Source organism: Plectrocnemia conspersa, unplaced genomic scaffold, assembly GCF_051122295.1.
Source record: "Plectrocnemia conspersa isolate PC_06_02 unplaced genomic scaffold, ASM5112229v1 ptg000013l, whole genome shotgun sequence".
In the NCBI taxonomy this organism is placed as follows: domain Eukaryota; kingdom Metazoa; phylum Arthropoda; class Insecta; order Trichoptera; family Polycentropodidae; genus Plectrocnemia; species Plectrocnemia conspersa.
The window spans coordinates 8,632,092-8,653,359 of record NW_028277177.1 but is presented as its reverse complement, the minus strand read 5'-3'; the positions used below and the strand labels follow the sequence as shown (position 1 = coordinate 8,653,359).

General features: G+C 30.9%; 1 protein-coding gene across 5 annotated transcripts in view; it reads right to left on the bottom strand.

Annotated features, from left to right (window-relative positions):
* Positions 1-2,578: 2,578 nt before the first annotated feature.
* The window catches only part of LOC148227207 (calpain-1 catalytic subunit-like), a 179,822-nt gene continuing 161,132 nt past the window's right edge, over positions 2,579-21,268 (bottom strand). For 4 of the 5 annotated variants that reach the window (XM_088201083.1, XM_088201086.1, XM_088201084.1 and 1 more), the window contains 12 exons: positions 17,758-17,898; positions 17,444-17,618; positions 17,115-17,356; positions 12,956-13,128; positions 8,122-8,333; positions 7,896-8,053; positions 7,609-7,681; positions 7,313-7,537; positions 4,801-4,902; positions 4,635-4,728; positions 4,143-4,198; positions 2,579-4,079 (listed from right to left, as the gene is read on the bottom strand). In XM_088201083.1, coding sequence (XP_088057209.1) covers positions 4,032-4,079; positions 4,143-4,198; positions 4,635-4,728; positions 4,801-4,902; positions 7,313-7,537; positions 7,609-7,681; positions 7,896-8,053; positions 8,122-8,333; positions 12,956-13,128; positions 17,115-17,356; positions 17,444-17,618; positions 17,758-17,898 — 1,699 coding nt within the window. In that variant the 3' untranslated portion in view covers positions 2,579-4,031. The remainder of the gene's footprint in view (positions 4,080-4,142; positions 4,199-4,634; positions 4,729-4,800; positions 4,903-7,312; positions 7,538-7,608; positions 7,682-7,895; positions 8,054-8,121; positions 8,334-12,955; positions 13,129-17,114; positions 17,357-17,443; positions 17,619-17,757; positions 17,899-21,268) is intronic. The other variant, XM_088201087.1, reaches the window with a different exon arrangement.

Sequence of the window (21,268 nt, the reverse complement as noted above, 5' to 3'; positions counted from 1 at the left end):
CCTTTATAACACACCAGTCATGCAAACATGGACTCAAATGAATCAATCTTTCAAATTATATATTCCAAAGACATTGCGTCCGCAGAATATCAGGAGAACACATTAAGCTGGAACGTGTGGCGCAAACCATTAGACATTCAACGCGAGTTATGGCGCTAGGCGTATTTTTTTATCTATAATCCAGGACGTTTGTACATTGTAGTATTATATAAGTTACAATGATACAGGATTAGTATCTAGAAACACCTAGGATTTTACAAATCAGTGACTCGTATCCGATTCTTTACGTAATTTTCATGCAAAGTATTTAATTAGCTATGACATTTTAGTGCCAAAAATGAGTTCTGAAAGGGACATAAAAAATTTAAAATATAAATCCGACTAAAAATTGATTATTCTTAATAAATAAAGCCTAAGAAAAAAGCGATTACCACAAATCAGAATTATATATATTTATATATAATTCTGATTTGTGGTAGAAGATCTTAGATAATTAGAATTTACAAACAAACCCTCGAGCAAAATCGTCATATAAAAACACTCAAGAATCAGACCTATGCAATGATTGCAACAGATTACTGAAAACCATCAACATTAATCACTATAATCAAAACTTAATAACCATTTTGCTCAACCATAATTCATCTATCCCGGAATTTTTTAGTTGTCATCAAAAAGCGACCGAAGCTTTGGAAATTGGCCCAAGAAAATATTTTAATCCTTTGGAAAAAAATAAGAGGAAAACAAAGTCTTGACAAATCAATTCTGTAACTGACTCAATCTTAGTGCCAGGAGATATGCAAGTCCTATATTTAAATGTCCCTCTCACCTTGAACATCAAACGTATCTTATGCCATCCCATATTCCAAGCGCATCATAAAGCTTCTCAAGAGGCACTCGTCCATCCATCACTGTCCCATATCCTTTGGCCCACTATTAAATCCACGCACACACTTTCGGCCATGAATTTTTTCTTGGCTTTCGACAGCTGTGTCGCATTTCATGGGGGTACACGTTGCGCGAAAACGAACGAACGTGACACGACTTCCGATTCGGTCATTTCTTTTCGTGATGAATGCCATATCTTTCTTTCTTCTTTGCTTTCCAACCCGATCCGTTTACGATTGACCCGCGGGCGCGAGATGTCATTTCGTATTCGACAAACTCCTCTCATATAATGTAGTACCTATTTTCCACCGTTCGATACGTCTCATTATCTCTGTAATGACATCTATTGTTTCTACGTGTTTCGACTCGGGATGAACAATTCGATAGTAATGTGAGTTGTAAAGAGATGAAGTGGAGACTGGGAGAATGGCAATTTATTTGACCGACTGGTTATATCGATGAAATCGATGGCAATTTAGTTATAAACTTGGCTTCAAATTTACCCAAGAATACAAATTAAAAATAAATTTATCCTATTTCGAAAGTCTTTAATTGCTATATTATGATAATATATTTTCTTACTTGGTTTGATTCAACATATTAACTCATAAGTTGTAATAAACATGTAATATCATTTAATATTAAGAAGTCTAAAGGCATGTATGTCATGCCCAAAATGGTTTTACATATGTAAAGGTTAAAAGTAGAACATTTTCCATATATTATTAGAATTATTTTGCTATATGGCATCTTAGTAGCAAAAAAATTTTATTTTTTGTTGAAAAGAAGGCAAAAAGGTTCGATTTTAAAACATTTATAATTTTTTTCAATGCATTGCACGATGATTATAAAAAAAGCATTTATATAATAAACATGCTAACCCATGTACATCGCTCGAAGTTGCCACGAGTGAAATAATCAATATTGCAAACATGGTTTTAAACTTGACTATTTTTTAGCAATTTTTATTTTATTTCAGAATATTTATATTTAATTTTTTTTAAATATACATAAATTTAATTTAATTTTTAAATAAATTAAATTTTATTTTTTAAATATAAATAACATAGAAAAATATTGTTTTTATTATAACCAAAACAGTTTTTACAGCAATAATTATTTTCGAATAATTCGTAAATATTATTATTTAGATTATTACTGATTATGTAATACATATAAATAGATTAAATTTTACATAAAGTATATGTTGGTTATTCATTTCAGTTGAATATGTTCCACTTTTATGTATATTTAATGAGTTATTTATGTTATTCTAAATTTGTTTTCTTACAAATTTAATTTATTTCATTTCGTTGATGTAAATTAATGATTTAAATATTAATCATTATTTTAATTGATTTAGTTTTGTGTAAAATTGATTAACTAGTGACATCTTAAGATATCAAACTGAAATAATTATTTATTTTAATTTTTTTGTATAGATGGCGTATTTATTATTTACACGATTTTCCCAATGAAATGTTGACTACTAAATTTTAAGCTAATCATTTAAAAATTAGTTAGTTAAAATCATGTTTTATTTTAATAAAAATAGCAGAGTTATATATCCCATGCATGTGCATTTGTACAGTTAAATCTAATGTTGGTGCTTTTAATTAAATATAACAAATTTATTTAATGGGGATATTTAATTAAAAGACAATATTATAAATACATAGCATTTATTTTGAATAAATAAATATTAATATAGACATTCTCATAAATAACATTTTCTCACATTCAGTTTCAAAAAACTGTCCAACGAAACAGAAAAATATCTCTCGAATCAACAAATTAGTTAGATACAGAATTGGCGTTAACTAACATAAAATATAAATTAAAATTGTTAATAAATAATATATTTGAAGATTGCACACTTTTTATACTTGTTTAAATAATAATTATACAATATTTTACATGGATAAATAAATATGATAATAAAAATGTACACTTTTTATATACAGAATTAATTGAAAAAGTGTAAAAATATTTTTTTATATTATATACAATATATAAAATTGTTATTGCTTTTAATTGATTCAGTGTCAAGTACAATACATCATTTATATGATAAACTATTTTTTAAAGCAAAATTCAACAATAGCATATTCATAATGACTATCAAAAGCATCAAACAATATTGACTAAAAACAAATTTCATTATTGAGTTATACAACTTAACGCATAGTGTTTAAATAATTCTATTACATATTATCTTTGGCCATATTGTTATTAATTGAAATTAATTTAAATTAAATTCACTTTCGCTTAGGCACGTATATTTTCAGTATGTACATTTTTTAGTCGATTTCACATTCGCTCTTTGCTAATATTTAAATTTTCACCTATATCTTATGTAGAGTGAGGGAAATGATCTACGTATTACAATTAGATTATTAAAATTGACTCAGTGTTATGAGTTTTGTTATTATAAATTAATGCACTATTCATATTGTTGTGAATATATGACATCTTTCAAAGCAATCTAACATATTTTGGAAACTTTCTATTACATTAATTTAATATAAATAAAGTTAGCTTTAACCTTAAATAAAAATAAGGTTAAAAATGTAATTTATTCCAGGCTGTTAAAATATTTCTTTAGAATTTTATTAGAAATATATTATTTTGATTTTATCTTATCAAATTATTTTAAAAGATTATATAAAAAACACATAAATTGATTTACGTACATGAAAACGAAACAATTTATCAGATAATAAATATATTTAAGAGCATTTTCACTTATCCAATGCATATTGAATAAGCCTTGTTTTCACTTGTATCTTATTGTCTTATTTTTTAAAGGAAATCCAATGCATATTTAATGTTTTGAATATCAAATTGGCAACATTTGCAATTTTAATATATTATATAAAAATCTAAAAAGACTAGATGTACATACATATATATATATTTGATATTTAAATGATCGTTTGACAAGTCAACGACCACGTTACATAGACAATGAGCAAAAAAGCTACTAATTAAAATTTTACAAAACAATAAATAATATATCATTTTTAAGTTATTAAAAATTGTTTATGTATATATATAAATATTCAAATAAATATAGTAACCAGGTCTTGTACTCAAATGCATCCAAATTTGGATGTCCGTTCTTCGTCGTCATCGATAGGGAGTCATGAATAGATTGTCATCAATATCATCTGCAATTGCAACACGTTATCCTAAATATCATTAATAATAAGGAGTTGATAGATAATTGATTTAAAAATATATAAAATAAATACCTCTTCCAAAGATAATGGATTCGTTTTCATTTTCGTGTCTAAGCTGTGATATCGTTCTGTAATCATAAATGTATTTATGTATATATCATTAAATGTCTATGTATTTATTATATATACAATCACATATACATTAACACATTAAAGCCCGGCTCAAAGCATAGCTTAGCCAGCAATATTAATGTATTGTAATTTGAATGGCAATTTTTCTAAATTTTTTTTAGTTACACTTTAGGACCCTGAAGACAATATAAACACGCTACTTCACATTACTCATTATTCTTTAAAATTATTAACGCTTTGACGTTATATTAAAATTGCTATTATACAATAGAATAATGATAGTTTTTAAGATTAAATTAAAAAAACACTAATTTAATTATAAATTACTTTTTTATGGTGTGAAATTGTCTTAAAAAAGTTTGTTATAGCAAACATATTTTTAATCTTGAGCTTCTATATAATAAGTATTTTATTTAAAATTCAGTATCTTACCGTGAGCTAAATGAAGTCGCACCATTGCCATTATGTACGATTCCGCAGTCAGTACTCTGCTTTTGGCAAATCTCAAAACTAAACATTCTAAAACCTAAAAATTAATATATTTTTAAATTTTATGATATGAATAAATATGTAATATGTCAATGCAGTATAAACATACTTTATTAGAAACAGTGGCTCCGGCTTCTCTCAAAAGTGGTCTTAATCTATAAGAAGACGTTTTACCTCCGCATTGAGTTCCTGCATATTTTTGATACGCCAACTGCAAATTAGTTCAATAATGTATAATTTATAACAATATATGTGTTATAAAGGTAAGATACAAATGTTGTAATACATCAGAATTGTAAATATCCCTTTTTTGTATATTACCATATTACCTTGATCTAATCAAAGAGACCATTCAATTATTATTGTATTTGTGCAATATCAATGCTTGGTATACGCACTTATTCAAGTGAAAATTACAATTTTTCAGATATAAATACATAGTGAATTATTTATGCCATGGCTTGAAGTCGTTTTAAAACTTAAATTAACTCTCGGCGAATCAAGATGATGGCCTGGCTGGATCGAAGTGGAAAGGCCTGAAGGTGTTGAGACTCATATTGGGTTGTCTGAGTAGATTTAACGTTAGCTCCACTGATAGAGAGCTCAGAGTTAAAAGCAATTTTTATATGACGGCGTTTCGACTGTTACATTCCTTTTCTATTTCCCTATCTATATTTTGATTCTATTTTAATCGCGTCACATTGAAGAGTGTACTTGAGAAAACACTTATTCAAGTTGCTAGTAGAGAATATTCACTGTTCTGTATTGCTATTATGTTATTTCGTGCTCCGGAGAACGGTTTCAGCTAGCAATTTTTGCCCTTTTCGTCCTTTCTAAAAGGTCGCATTCCTGTGTTATTTAAACCATGCCAAGTCACAATTGTGTTTAAAAGCGTAAATTGCGCTAGATAGGAAATTTTAGCGTCATATCACTAATTTGTTGTCCCCGAATTTTTTTTTCTGAGGCACATATTAATTTAATTTCAAAACAAATAACACAAAAATATAAGCTAAGCTTTGTTTAATGGAATAATTAGTAATATCAGTATTTTTAATTATATAGGAGAAACTAGGTATGATTTATTGAGGTGTGTAAATTCATACTTCTTTAAGATTTTTCCTTGTTGTGCCAAACATGTTGATAGCAGTTTGTTTTGTAATTTCTTGATCTTGTTCATATTAGTGTCCAAATTACTTTTAGTCCATATTGATTTTAGGATATTCAAGTTCTTGAAAACCAAACAGTTTTTTTGTTGCAATCATAGTTTTTAAAAAATATTATTGGACTATATAGAAATTTTAAACACTAGTGTATTAAGCAATTGATAACATTCTGGGTTTATTAAATATTGTTTTCATGTAAGATTTAACTAACAAATCACTTGAACCTAGAAGATCTACCAGACTAATTTGTTCTTCAAAACTAAATAATGGAGCACCGTGAATGCTTAATAAGTTATATAAGTCACATGTTAAAGATATTCATATGTATAATTTATGACAAAATATAACAAGAAATTGATCACTAGTTTGGCGAAGCACAGTTTAGTGTTTGAAAGGTTTGGGAACAAGAGAAGCTCTTTTTAGTATGCAGAATCTAGTGCAACGTTGTCGTAATATAAACGTAGATATTTACTTATGCTACATCAGCATTGAGAAAGCGTTTGATAAAGTCAAACATAAAAGAATAATTAAAATTTTTAAATATACAGGAATATATGATAATGATCTCTTAATTATTGCCAATCTATACTGCCATACTGGCAACAAAAATCAAGCGTTAGAATGAAAAATGTATCATCGGTTGATGTATAAATACATCGAGGAGAAGATAATGTTTTTGAAGAAACACTGCTGAAGGGATAAGAGTAAACAACATCTTACTCAATAACCAGCGCTCATAGAAGAGTCTAGAGAGGTACTGTAAACGTTTATAAATAAATAAGCAGAAGCCTAAAATAAAATTGGGTCTCAAATTAAACGGTAAAAAACATAACTTGTTTTTAGAAGTCACACACATAGACCTTCAGAAGATAAATTTACAGATGCATGCTCCATATCAGTTGGATGGACACAGTGAAGTGATGTTTCAGATTAAGAAAATCGAGAATTAATATACATAGAATAAAAAGAAGAAAGCTTAATTATTTTAATCATGTTATGCGCCATCGTGAAAAATATTAATTGTTACACCTTATCGTTCAAGGCAAGATGCAAGGAAAAAGAGCACCAGGAAAAACATAAACATCTTATATTATGTCAGTGGTTTAGAAAGAACACTACGTCTATATTTAGGAATAGTGAATAATACAAATATAGCTAGAATGATGCCAATGTCTTATAACCAATAGGACACTAGAAAAAGAAAATCTTTTACTTTCAAGATCAACAAATTTCATTACTACTGAATTTTATTTACAGAGATATTATAATCTAGGGTACAAATTTAAGCAATGCAATAACAAGTTACCATTATATAAGTGAGCTATTATTTTAGCGGTACTCTAAACTGCATCAATAAAGGTAAAGGCGAGCAAATATTTTTTTTTAACATAATAGTGAAAATTCACATATTCTTTATAACAATATTCGTACCTCATCTTTATTAATATTAATACATACTTTCCAAAACTGTAGCATGTGCATTAAAGCAGGTATGTCTCTTAAATGTATTCGACCGCTGATGTTATAATCCCTCATCATAATCAACGAGCGACAAAGCTCTAGACTAGGTCTTTCACACAAACATGATTTCCAACTCGACTTTAGAATCTTTTGTAGTATTGAAGCGTCCACTTCCGGGGGATATTTTAAAAACAACTTTGATAACATGGCTTTAGTTTCAGGCTGAAAAATAAAATATGTTATTATAAAAATAATAATATGCAATACTTACTAATAAAATATTATATTCATACCAAAATTGGTGCACTATCGTCCATAAATTCAGCTGATATATTTCTTAGCACCATATTATCTTCATTGACTTCCCTATAATATAAATAATAATTAGAAATATAATAAATATATTTTTAATGATTGTGATTGTGAACAATAATAACAGCAGCAAAATATACATTGGAGTAAATAAATTTTAGTTCCAGACAAGAGATGTCTCTAAATAAATCTTAGTATAAAACAAGTATATAAAGCAAAGATAAAACTAAAAGATACATAATAATATTATTATTGAATGAATCATTACCATATATTGCTTTGCTCATCAGTAAATATCCTAAGTAGAAATTTTCCATCTATATTTGGCATATTTGTTTGCGGAACTACAATGTAATCTCCGGGGGGAAGAGTGAAAAATGTTACTACTTCTCTCGCCACAGAATGATTGGTGACATCTAAAGGTTTCTGTAACATGGTTCATTTTATAATATAATTATTGATAGCTTAATTAATTATTTATTTAAAAATCTTACTTGGTCGGCTACAAAATGTGGTGTTAGTCTAGGCATAGAGTGCGGAACTTCGTAAACGGCAAATCCTATGGCTACTAATGGCTTCTTCCTGCCGGATTTTTCTTCAGGTGGTCGTGTATCATAATATTGAGTTACGGACACCACAACGTGGCACTTATTTGATGTGGCACGAGGAATTTGTACGTGAAACTGTGGATTCATTGCCGTCGTTTCTGAAAATTATAAACAAAATTTTAGTCGACAAGCATACATAAAGATTTATTGTTTTTAAATTTGTACATATATTATCTACTACTCAACAATAAAGATGTCGACGTAGATGATACTGGACTTATATACACACATATGTATACTTTGGTCAGATAAAGAATAAATCGTTTAGGACGAAACTAGTTTTTTTGCGCTTTACTCCACCTACTATTTATATCATCACATTAAATTGACCACGCATAAGTCAGGAGTCGGACAATAAGTATTTTTATTTACCTATTGAAACGAAAATAATTAACTTAATCCAGTAAAGAATAATAAAAGAGATAATGTAAATCATTTTAGTGAAATTAGAGTAAGGAAATAAGAAGTGTTATCACGCGTGGTTTTAAATAAATCTTAAGAACAACTATTGTCTATGTTATCTATGGCTGAACAACTTAGGTCTGTGTTTTTTGTATATATTGCTAATTCTAACATTATTGTATTGAAAATACACTGATTATGATATTTTTTACCATCTATTTATCTTATAAAATTTCACAATTGTTTGCTAAGTTAGTTAGTGTAGTTATTAACATATTAGGTATTTATTAATACTTTACTTTATTGAGTTATACATTGATTTTAGTAAATGTAGGAGGGGCGAGTCAAATACTAATTTTAAAACTACAATAAGAATTCCGGAAACTTCTTGTAAATTTTATTGTAAATTTGCAGCAGTGTTTCACATAGTTTGAAAAGTGGTAGTACGATGCTGCATGCAGCAGTAGCTTACAAGTATCACTGCATTTTATTTCATTAAATGACATGCATTTTTTTGGACAAATTCAAAGGGGTCCCTGTTTTGAATTCATGTCAAAAGCAATAAAATCGTGCCGTCGCCGTCGCAGTGGAAAAAACGCAACGACGCCGCCAGAGATACGGCAGACGTGCAGACTCATAGACACCGCCCGACAGAAGATACACTGAGATACTCCAACAGTTCAACCTCCACTACACCCTCGATGACATCACCCATCCGCCAGCTTCTCCACTACCGCTCGGAGAATAACAATCTCGCCCATCATATTTTGTCGCTAAATGTTAATCTAAATAATAAATTATTATCAGTTTTTACCGGCGTCTTTCTGGCTGCGAAGACACACTCCTCAGGGTTAGAAAACCTTGAAGTATTATAGAGGAAAATCGTTTGAAATAGCTACATTTCTGGGAATTAGTTATGATACTGCATATTAAATACCGTTTTGCAGTTTTACAAAGTATCATAAGCTTTTTTTATAGTTATAATAAAGACGTATTAATGTTCCGATTAAATGGGCGATTGTACGAAAGAAGTTTAGGTCTTACGAAGAGGTGCAGCAGACTAAATATAAACAAGATTTAAACACAACTGCATTAAAACGGCTTTCAAATAGTATTTTCGGTGTCAAATATAAATTAATTAAATTAGAATTTTATGAGAGATTTTGGTTCCAAGAACCCCCCTCCCCCCTTGTATCAAAAATGCTAGGGATATCAATGGTTTTCTCATTGAATCTTGTATTGCCTAGTAAATAGTGCATTTTTTTTCTCTTGTGCTGTCAAGTAAATAGCACATATGGTCTACGCCATTAAGCCTGATGACTCCAAGGTTTTTGCGGGTTTCATAGGTAAGATCTAATAGATTGTATATCTCAAATTTAGGAGTAGGTGAGCGTTCCCGCGTCCCGCGCCACGAATAATTAAGGGGATCGATAGTATCGAATTACGATCGAAATTGCACTTATATCCATTGCGCTCCAACAAAAAGTGGTCGGCCCGAATATCATCATCAAGCAGGTAGCGCACACCCTAAATTTATTTATACAATTTAAATTTCATAAAGTACGCCAAATACAAATAAAGTGTGTCAAAATTATATATGTATTTTAATAAATATGAAGTTAGTTAAATACACATTTATATATCGTACCAAAATATTAAATCACATTTTTTGTACTAAAAAAATATTTACAAATAATATTAAATAAGTAATTAACAATGTATGATCCAATTTGTGCATACAATATCGTCACGCTACCACCGTCATCATAATTATAACACCTAGTTTGAACTTTGAAAGTTATGGTGTTACGTGACGGGCGTATTTACATAATAAATCTCTCGAACCGGTTTAAAGGAAAGGGAATTGAACGAGCCGCGGAGAAAAGGTAAAAAAGGGCAACGCGACGCAGATTGGCCTAGGTCAGTAATTCCAGGTTCCCAAAAGGGCCGGCGAACCATCTGCATTCCTTGACAATTGATACATTTAGTCGATTGAATATAAAAATAAAAAAGCACCCGTTTACGATTACAGTGTCTATTTTCCGATCCTTCGGCTCTCAGGCAAAGGAAAATTGTTGAAAATTCTAAGAAAAATCGGCGGAATTCTCTTTTTGCAGAGTCGCTGATTGCGAGGCAATAAAAGTGAACGTGGATGTCGCGCTCCTGCCGTGAGCTAATTGAACAACTGAAGAACGGGTTTTGCCACAATGGGTATACTATATATACTATATTAGTCTTCTGTGTGCTTTTGTTTGTTTACAATTCGAGATTTGAAGCTACTGGATTATTGAACAGATTTTAACAGGTGATACGCGGAATAACTTTATTATATTGGTTTATATATTACATATTCTCAAGGTAACCTTAAAAATAAAATGTGGTTATATCTTAAAAATAAAAATATTTTTAGGATATAACCACAATTTGATAAATATGAAATTAAAAATTGCATAGGACCAGGCCTGCCGAGAGGGGGGGGGGGAGAGGGTACAAATTCCTGGGGCCCATTGTCCTTGAAAGGCCCGGCTCTGGAAAAAATACTTCATACCAACTTCAAACAACAAATCTGAACTAAACTAAAGTTGTTTGAGATGTACGTACTGATGTATTTCAGGTATTCTTTCAGCCCTTTTTATACATACAAGAAATAAAAGGAGCGGAACATTGCCTTCAAAAGCACCCACTTTCTAAATAAATATTATTATTCAAAGGGACAGATTGTAGTTTGTATTAAAATTTTTTGCAAATTATTGTTGATTTTATTGCTTTTTGAACGTTTAAAAAATATTGGACTAGAGGAAATATTCAACAAATCTAAATTAGATGAACCAAATGCAGTACAATAAAAGTTTCATCCTCGTCTCTCGCTTTTAACCGATAAGCACTGCGATCAACGATTTTCGTCTGCCATACTATCGCAAATTTAATCCTACTTATTTTTAATCTTTTCCTTTTATTACAAAATTATTTCCTTGAATTAAAATATTAATTTATCAGTAATATTTCACATTGTTATTGAATTAAAATAGAACTACTTTAGATTGCAGAAAATGAATCATAAGTATTATTTTAAAATATAGTAGCTAGTCATAAACAAATACTTATAATGCAAATTAATAGTTCTCAATTAATTTTAATATTTAATTTTTTAAAATAAAGTGCACTTAATAAGTCACTGACGTCATTAAAATTTCATTGCCCTTTGATTCAGAAACGTTTGCTTGCTCTCATTAATCAAAGCTCACCTTAAGTATCTACAATACTTGTAGGCACTTGCTACTAATTGTATTAATCAGAGTATCTACTTTTTACTAATTGGCACTTCAATATTTTTTCATTATGCAATAAATTATCGCAAACTACATTATTCCCAAATTAAACGAGAGTCTATAAAAGATATTTTATCTCAACTTATGTTTATATAAGGATAGGTTTAAGTGTTAAAAATATATTATACACAAATAAATAATATTGTAAAATAAGCAATACAATCTTGAGCAATATATACAGTATGGAAAAAAGGTAGGAAAACGTAGAAGTTGATACCTTTTGAAGGTTATAAACTGTATACATATAGTAGAAAACAATTCATTTTACCTGTAGCGTAATTTATTTTATTATTGAGATTTGGAGTATTTTGTTTAAATAATATATTGAGATATTTTTAAATATTTGAGAAGCGCAGTTCTTTTTGAACATTTTTACTTATTATTGGATATTTTATTTAAAAAAATGAAGGGCCTTTAAATGAATAATTTTCTTCCCTCGTCTTCAAATATTGTTCTGATATTTTTAATAAACGCTATCTCTATTTTATTTTCTAGAACATGTATATTTTTATTTATTTTTGGGTATTTTTAATGTTTATACTATTGTCAAAGGAACAATCTTAATTTGTAATATTTTTAATGCAATTTTAATTTCTGATTATCGCGATGGAAAACTTATAAAGATATTGCTAATGCTTTTGTGGAGTATTTTTATTTCGTCTATGCCAAATCATTCTTTCGATTTTTATGAAAGTAAAGCGACCTCACGATCTAGCTGGTAGTCTATTTTAGTCTTAAACAAAATTACCATTTTAGACATAATTTTGAGAATCACCTATTTCCACAAGACCGGACTAATTTTATATTGAAGGGCTGTTCCTTCGACACAATAAAATTAATAAAAAAATCTTTGCATGTTGTTATAGAATTTACCTTAAATGATTTAAGAAATATATAAAAATTACAAAAGTATATATGCTTTAACATTTATACATAGTCATTACACTTGTCAGTGCTTATAAAAGTGTTTTTATTAATATAAAATATACCTATATAATGAGGTCCACCCCCAGCGTTGTATCCAGCCCTCCACCTTCTCCTAGCCAAAACAGCCCTCCATGGCTGTTTACTGTGCAGGGCCGGTTCGCTCATCCAATCGTCTGGTCCCACATGCACCAGCTCCAATTGGGTGAAATGCTTCGAAAAGTCTTCGAATGACATCCTGAAACATATTTTATCAATTAGATCGTCAAACAGATGATACAAATTGAAGCGGGAGCTTCTGCGGCCGCACAATGCGGTCGTTAAATCAACCGTTAAATCCCACATATTTCGCGATCGTTAACTGCGAGTTTATTGCATCCACACAGTAAATAATAACAGAAAAATAAAAGTGTATAAGGCTGTGTGGTGCCTGCTGCCTCACCCACCGGCTTCAAAGCATTTCCCACGGTGTGGGAATTTATACAAGTTGCACAATCTAATGCAAGCTACTTCAACGCTAGCTCGGGACATGTATCAATGCATACGTATCTACACACACACTACGTAAGTGTATGCAAAACGCACAATGCGCCTCTTCAATATATTCGATAAAAAGCAATAAAAAAATTATCGTTGACATGCTGTTTCTATGTCATTAATAAACAATAGAAACAGCAATGGACCCAAGTTGGATCCTTGAAGTACTCCAGTAGAGATGCAACTAGTGTGATTGATAGTATATAAAAATATATCAAAATGCAATATATAATACCAAGAGAACACTTGAAATAATATTAAATTTAAAACGTGTATAGTGTCTATTTTTAGATATAAATACAGTAATAAGTTAAAATATTTATAATATAATGAGTATTATTACTATTTATTATCTAATTACACAAAATAGTACTAAGACGTAGTGATATTATTTAATTTAAAATTAGTGTGACAAAGCAGCAAAATAAATATAATTGACTTTGATGAGTATCATAATCAAATGACTGAATCCAAGGGTTCTAAATCTAAAGAATATTTGTTTTTAGCAATATATATATTTTCGAGGAATCTATATATATGTTTTCGAGGAATCTTTCTCGCCTTCTGCTCAGTCGCTTCCTTCTTCATGTTCTTGGTCTTCAGTACTGACCATCAAAGAAACTGAGCACTCAGATTTTAAATACGGATTTAATAAATTAAAGACAGGACGTTCTTCTGGACCTGATTTAATTCCTGATTTTATTTTGAAGGGTTGCGAAGTCAGTCTCGCTGCTCCTCTAAAATGTATTTATGATCTGATTCTCAAAACATCATCATTTCCTGATCTATGGAAATGCATAAAAGTCACCCCTATTCATAAAAAGGGTGACAAATTATATATAAAGAATTATAGACCAGTCGCAGTGTTGTCAGCTCCTGCTAAATTATTTGAAATAATTATTCATAAATATCTCTATAATCACTTTCGGCAAGTTTTGTTAGACCAACAGCACGGGCTTCGTCCTGCCCGTTCCACTGTTACTAACCTTCTGTCGTTCACCAAAACGGTGACAACTTCTCTCGATGCGAAAATTTAAGTAGACGTCGTGTATACAGATTTTGAGAAAGCCTTTGACAAAGTTTGTCATAGGTTATTATTAAAAAATTGTCGAACCTCGGTTGCTCAGATAATTTAACTCGGTTATTCTCGAGTTATTTAAGCAATCGTAGACAGTTTGTAACCTATGGTGGACAATTGTCAAAAGAATATTTTACCCCTCCGGGGGTTCCTCAAGGATCCAATCTGGGACCTCTGCTTTTTGTGTTATTTATTAATGACATAAATACAGCAATTCAAAATTCAAGTTTTCTTCTGTACGCAGATGATTTAAAATTATATAAATGCATTCGATCTGTTATGGACTCCTTCTCTCTACAAAGTGATTTAGACTCTCTGTGAAGATGGGCTTCCATTAACCGTCTGCCCTTTAGTGTCGGAAAGTGCCATACTGTGTCATTTTCTCGATCCCGTTCGCCCTCAGCTTATTTCTACCATCTCGGTGGTAACATTTTGACTAGAGAAACTTCCACTTAAGATCTCGGAATCACTTTCGAGAGCAAATGGAGGTTCTCTCTACACATACACGACGTCTGTGATAAATCTTCCAAGATGCTCGGCTTTGTTATGAGGAATGCCTTTCACTTTGACGATCCATCAGTTATTCGCATCCTCTATGACACCTTAGTTCGTAGCATTCTTGAATCGGGATCTATAATTTGGAATCCCCGAATAACCAAATATTCCCTTTTAGTTAAAAAAATTCAAAAAAGGTATTTAAGATACCTTTACAAAAGGACATTTGGTTATTACCCGTATTTATATCCCAGCGCCTTTCTTTTAGGAGCGTTGGGATATGATTCGCTAACTTCTCGCAGAAAGCTATATGACGCTAAGCATTTTTTCAAATTACTAAAAGGTGCTGTCGACAATCCAGCTATTCTCGAGGAATTCCAGTTTTGGGTTCCGGAACATTTTCGAGAATCACGATCGAGACCTCTTTTGATGGCCGTTAGGGCTAGGACATACGCACTTACTGACTCGCCTATAGCTGTGACCATCCGGCTCCTAATTACGCTGGCATTACATATTGACTTATTTAATGTTAGCTACGAGGATCTGATCCAGTTTGTATCATTTAATTTTGATATTTTATAATTTTTTTGTTATGTTTAAGTATTGTTATATTTATGTATGTATACGTTTTTTTTGTGTTTTATAAATTTAAAATTTGTTTTCGACCATCGTGGCGCATTGGGGTAACCTGTTAGGCCACGATGGTCTTAATTTAATATTATAAAAAATAAAAATAAAAATATAATGCAATACAAATATCAAAACAATGTTTTTTTCATATTTTTCTTAAGAAGTATAAATGAATTTAATGTTATAAAAAACAATATAACATTTCCAAAAAAATATTAAGAATATTCTGAAAAACACGATTTCGCTTATTAGATTCGTTTACTATGTTCGATTTTAGAAAACCGAAAACGCAATGAGTGTAAAGTGAAAAAAAATCACATAATGGTTGAAGATGTTCTTGGGTATCAGGATAAATTGATTAAATACGTTTATCACAGGATATACTTGATAAAGAAAATAAAGCACAATGAAATTACAAAAAATATGTAAGCTACTGCTAACTGCCATAAAAGCTGCTGATATGTTTAAACTAATGGGCGAGTTATTTTAAGACATAATTGAATAAAACACAAAATTTAGTTTCGGTGTTTGGGTTAAAAACGGTGGACTTTCTATGCCGGGATTAAAATCTAGCTTTGGTGAGGGTAGAGGATATAAAAGTGATGATATTAAATTGAAATTAAAATATATTGCTTTAATAATAAAACCAGTCATTTCCGCCGCCATTCAAGTTGTAAATTTTAAGTAAAAAAAGTTGGATTCAAACATTTAGTTTAGTTTGCTCTAACATGAAAGATATATAATATATATTTTTTTATAAGATTTAAGTGAAGTGCAAGGATATAGCGCAATAAAATAATAACAATAAAAACTTTCTAAACACATTCAAAGTTATGGCAGACAAAATCATGTTTTGCACAATAGCACAAAAATTGCCAGCAAAATCAATTTTGAAAGTGTGAGAAGCACACAACGGCATACCACAAATTTCATAAAACGCCCAGGTGGTATCTGGTGCAGTAACCTGAGGAATTATCCCATTCTGGCAACGATCGTAAATACCGGATTCATACATTTAGAAGTTTCAAAAGAGCTGAGCCTGCGAACGAATTCCATCTCCAAAGGCGTTATTTAGATACATTTCGCAAGTGCAACGAACAACAATTCACACCGCTAGATATCTATGTACTTATAATACCCAGCAAAAGACGGGAACTTTCACTATCACAAAATCCCATGCCAAATGACCACGAGATATGGCCTGGTATCGTGGCGATCTATCTTATAAATATACTCTTTCGACATTTGATTTTCTAAATACCCATATGTCAGTAAAGATCAAAATATGTGTAATATTTGAAGATACGATATATTTTATTAAAATCAAATGGTATCTTAAAATTATTTACCTATCATCATATAACACATAATGATTGTTTCAAACAATAGTTGACTGTTTGAACCTGAATTGTGAACCCACTAAATTTGGAAAAAATATATTAATGTACGAGAGAAATAATATAAAAATTGGGCAATTCAATTACCAAAACTCTCCGTCGTTAGTCACCCTGACGCTGAGTAGCTCCCTGTCCCGATCTGATAATCCCTGCCATTCCCAAGAACCGGCTGACCAAGCACCAGCCCAGTGTCCTCTTCCACGTGCCCCTCTTAATCTGACAAGAGGAGTCTCTCCTCCCTGCCCTCTCACCCTGGCCAAGCCCGTGACACTATAAGCATGCTGCGTCAAAAGTCCGTTTCTGAGTCGAAGCTGTCGTTTATCTTTATCCTGAAATACGAAAGAAACAGTCAACATAATTGTTTACATGAAAGTTATATGGCAGCGTTTATAGCGCATAAAAAGAAGATGCAATACCGGAGTAATTGTTGCTATTAATAAACTAGATCTAGGCACTGCACTATTGAGTACTTGAAACGTGAGGTAGCGATCTTGATGACTGAGACCAAAGCTTTGGACTATACCACCGGTGAGGTCTTGGAGCGACCTCGTCGTCGAGCCGCTCATCAAATTTTCATAATTTCCGTATAATCTGAAAATTAAATCCAAATCGTTAGAAAAATAACTTCTTAAATAAATATATCTTGAGCTTAATGATATAACATTTGATCAACTTGTGAATTTAAATATCGACAACATAAGATATTCAATTTTAAATATACGTGACTCACTTGGCATAAGCTTTTTCCATCAGAGGTGCCCAGAATTCGGTGGTCGTGCTCGAGTGCAAATAAATTAGCCTGCCTCTGTACGTCGGTAACCTGTCGTCAACTAGGACCTCCTTCCACTCTCCAAAGTGCCAAAACCTAAACCTGTAATTAGATTTGTTTCTTAGATATAGTGTATAAACTTATTGTACTGTAAAAAATGTTTTTTTTCAATTAGCTCCGGAGATCAACGATTCGAAACGGGTTTGATTGAGGATGTCGATAATAAAAATTAAATTTAGAAATGATCGTTGTTTTCCACTCGTATAATTTAACAATGCGAAGAGTTTTACAATAACCATTTAATATGGTTGTTTCAAGAAAGAGATTTATCCTATCTAGCGCGCGACATGTGGAAAATGTTCGTTGGATAAGTATATTTATTGTGACAATCACGTTTTCCAGAACAATGCTATTGTATTTGCGTTACATATAATCTAGGTAAGAATAAAATAAGATGTACTTAATATTTACTATTTTTATACAATGATCCTGATTTATTTATTAGATAATATAAATTTCTTTTTAATAATAAATCTATACTTCAATTTATATCGCATATACGAATTTTAAGAAGGCTTTCGATAAGGTTTGTCTTGGGACATTAATAAAAAAAATTTTTGAACTTCGGTTGCTCCGAAGATTTATTCGGTTATTTACGAATTATTTAAGCGAATGTAAACAGTTCGTAACATGTAGCAGCCTATTGTCGAAAAAATATTTCACCCCTTCGGGGTAAAATATTTTTCAAGTCCTCTGCTCTTCGCGTTATTTGTTAATGACAGAAATTCAAGTGGTCTTCTGTATGCAGATAATTAAAAATATTTAGATGCATCTGATCTGTTTCGGACTACTCTCTATAGAATTTGTGGAGATGGGCTTTAGTGTCGGAAAGTATAATACAATACTGTGTCATTTTCTCGATCTCTATGAAATTATATTTATTCTTATTCACTGTAATATAAATCGATGCATTTTATAAGCTTGAAAAGGAGTTACGTGGTTCATGCTTCTTTTTTATTTTAATTTAAGTTTTTATTTTAATTGCATTAGTTCATGTGTGATATCAGGTAACCGTCTACTATTTTATTCTTCATGAATGTCATTTATTCCTATTTAAAATTTAGGACACATTCTGTCTGTTCATAACGAAACAAACAAGCGGTGAATCCTCATAATTTATTCTAGGGTTATAAATTGATATTGTCATTTTGAACACACTATAAGCATTGCGTTGTTGCGACTCTGTCACGTCTTGAAACTGCCACATCAAGTAAAAACAAATTGCTACTATTTTCACGAGTCTTGTATTGTTACTTTCCAAGATTAAAAACTTCGTGGTCTGACATAGAAAAGATAGCATCACATAGACACACTTTTTTGTCAAGTTATGTGTCTGAAAAAATAAGATAATCAGTTAATTTGCGAGTTTGGTGAAGTAACTCGAATATTTTTTATGAATGTATGTATTTATTAATTATTATTTTTATTCTCTTTATTTATTGCAAATGTTTAAATCGTGAACTTGTAAAGATAACAAGATAACAATAACTAAAAAAACGACCGACAATTTATGTAACGTTGATCGCCGAGACAATAACTCAAACGGCCGCGATTTCAACCCGACATTATGCATTCCACCATCGGTCATGATCATAGAGGATAAATCACTATGGCGAGATGTCTCCTATCCTTCGCCCACATTTGAATACATAAAACGTATTTATATGATCCGGGTAGTCCGTGCACGGCGGCACAGGACAAAGTGTCCTCTCCTGCTAGTTCTCTGTCCGGTAAGTGAAATAATGTTTGAAACACCTGAATTGCCTTTTACGGTACGAACTAGCTGTAACTAGATAATATGAAACGTACCAGGTTAGACTTCTTATGTGTGTTGACACAGCCGAAGACTAGCTAGCTGCCTTCCATGTCTCTCAAGGGGAATAACGGTGGATGCACCAAATGCTCCCAGAGGTGCTAAAGCTTAACAACACAGCGATATTGGATCTTTCTGTTTTGTTCCATTTTTGAGAAAAGCGTCATTCGACATAAATATTATATATAAAGATTTTATTAAAATTCGTTAGATCACCTAATAAATCAGTTTATTTTTCAGTGTATAAGCAAAAAACATTTTACAAGAATGTGAAAATCTGTGAGTTTCTCTTATTTATTATATTTCGTATTTCATCCTACAATGCATATTTTTTTATTTAATTATGTTAGTCAAGGTTTGAAAATACTTGCAATAAAACAACATGCTTATTAAGTCATTAAATAATCGTTAGCTATTGAAATGTTAGCAATGTTAATTTAACTAGAACATGTGTTTTTGTTATAATTAATACCTATTTCTTACACACTTATGTAACACATTTACTTGAATTATTACTATACACATCTTTAACGAGAGTCAGCAAAAGTTTTTGAGAAAATATAAAAAATAATCGACATGGGCAAATTAAACTTGTAAAAGTCAATTTGTATTAACTGTTAATGTAACGTTACAGTATTTATATAAAATACATGTTTAAGTAAAGCAATATTTTTTGTAATGAAAATATTTTGTTACATCCATCCCAACTAGGGCATTCAAACCGGGCAGAACCGGAACCGGGTACCCGGTTACCTACCATGTTTTTCATGAAACCGAAAACCGGGTATTTTTTTACGGGTATATGGTTAATTTCATTTAAATAATTTTTTCCATTATTGCAAATTAAATGGAAGAGCTGAATCAGCGTTCTTAAGCGACTAACGTCTTTGAACGACAAAAAAAGGACAGCACTCTACCTACATATAATACATATAATACATACAATCATCTAATTTCCTTTATAATTTTAATAAAATTTATTTCCTTAGTATTTTTCATGTGCAATTTGTATTATTATTGCCAAATATTATTTAAAAAAAATGATATTAATTATTAAAGTTAAATTAAATATATCACGTCATATTTAATCAAAGATTCAAATATAATAAAAATTGGACTCTTAACGGCTTACAAAAAATACCCGGAACCGAACCGGGTACCCGGTTCTTTCTCGGAAAATACCCGCATAACCGGGTAATGAATTAGTCCGGGTATTTGGATGCCCTAATCCCAACATCATCCACAAGTTCCACCAAAAACTACTCTTCGTGAAAAAGCACGCGCGATAGACAATACATTCTAGCTTGCGCATATTACTATTGTTATTCAACTCTTTGGTTACCGATCACCCAAATAGTCACCTGGACCGCTTATATTAAAGCGTAAATATATTTTGGGGGTGTGTCCAATAAGCGATGTAAATTGCTTGCAAAAATCCTTATCCACGATTCATCATAACTGTAAAATATGCACTTTTTCACAGAGGAAGAGATGCAGAAGAAATCACATTGATTCACAGCAGTAAAGATTTCACTATTTCCAATCACTCAGTAATAAAAAAACACATTTTTTCACGAGATCTATGCGGGATTCATACCA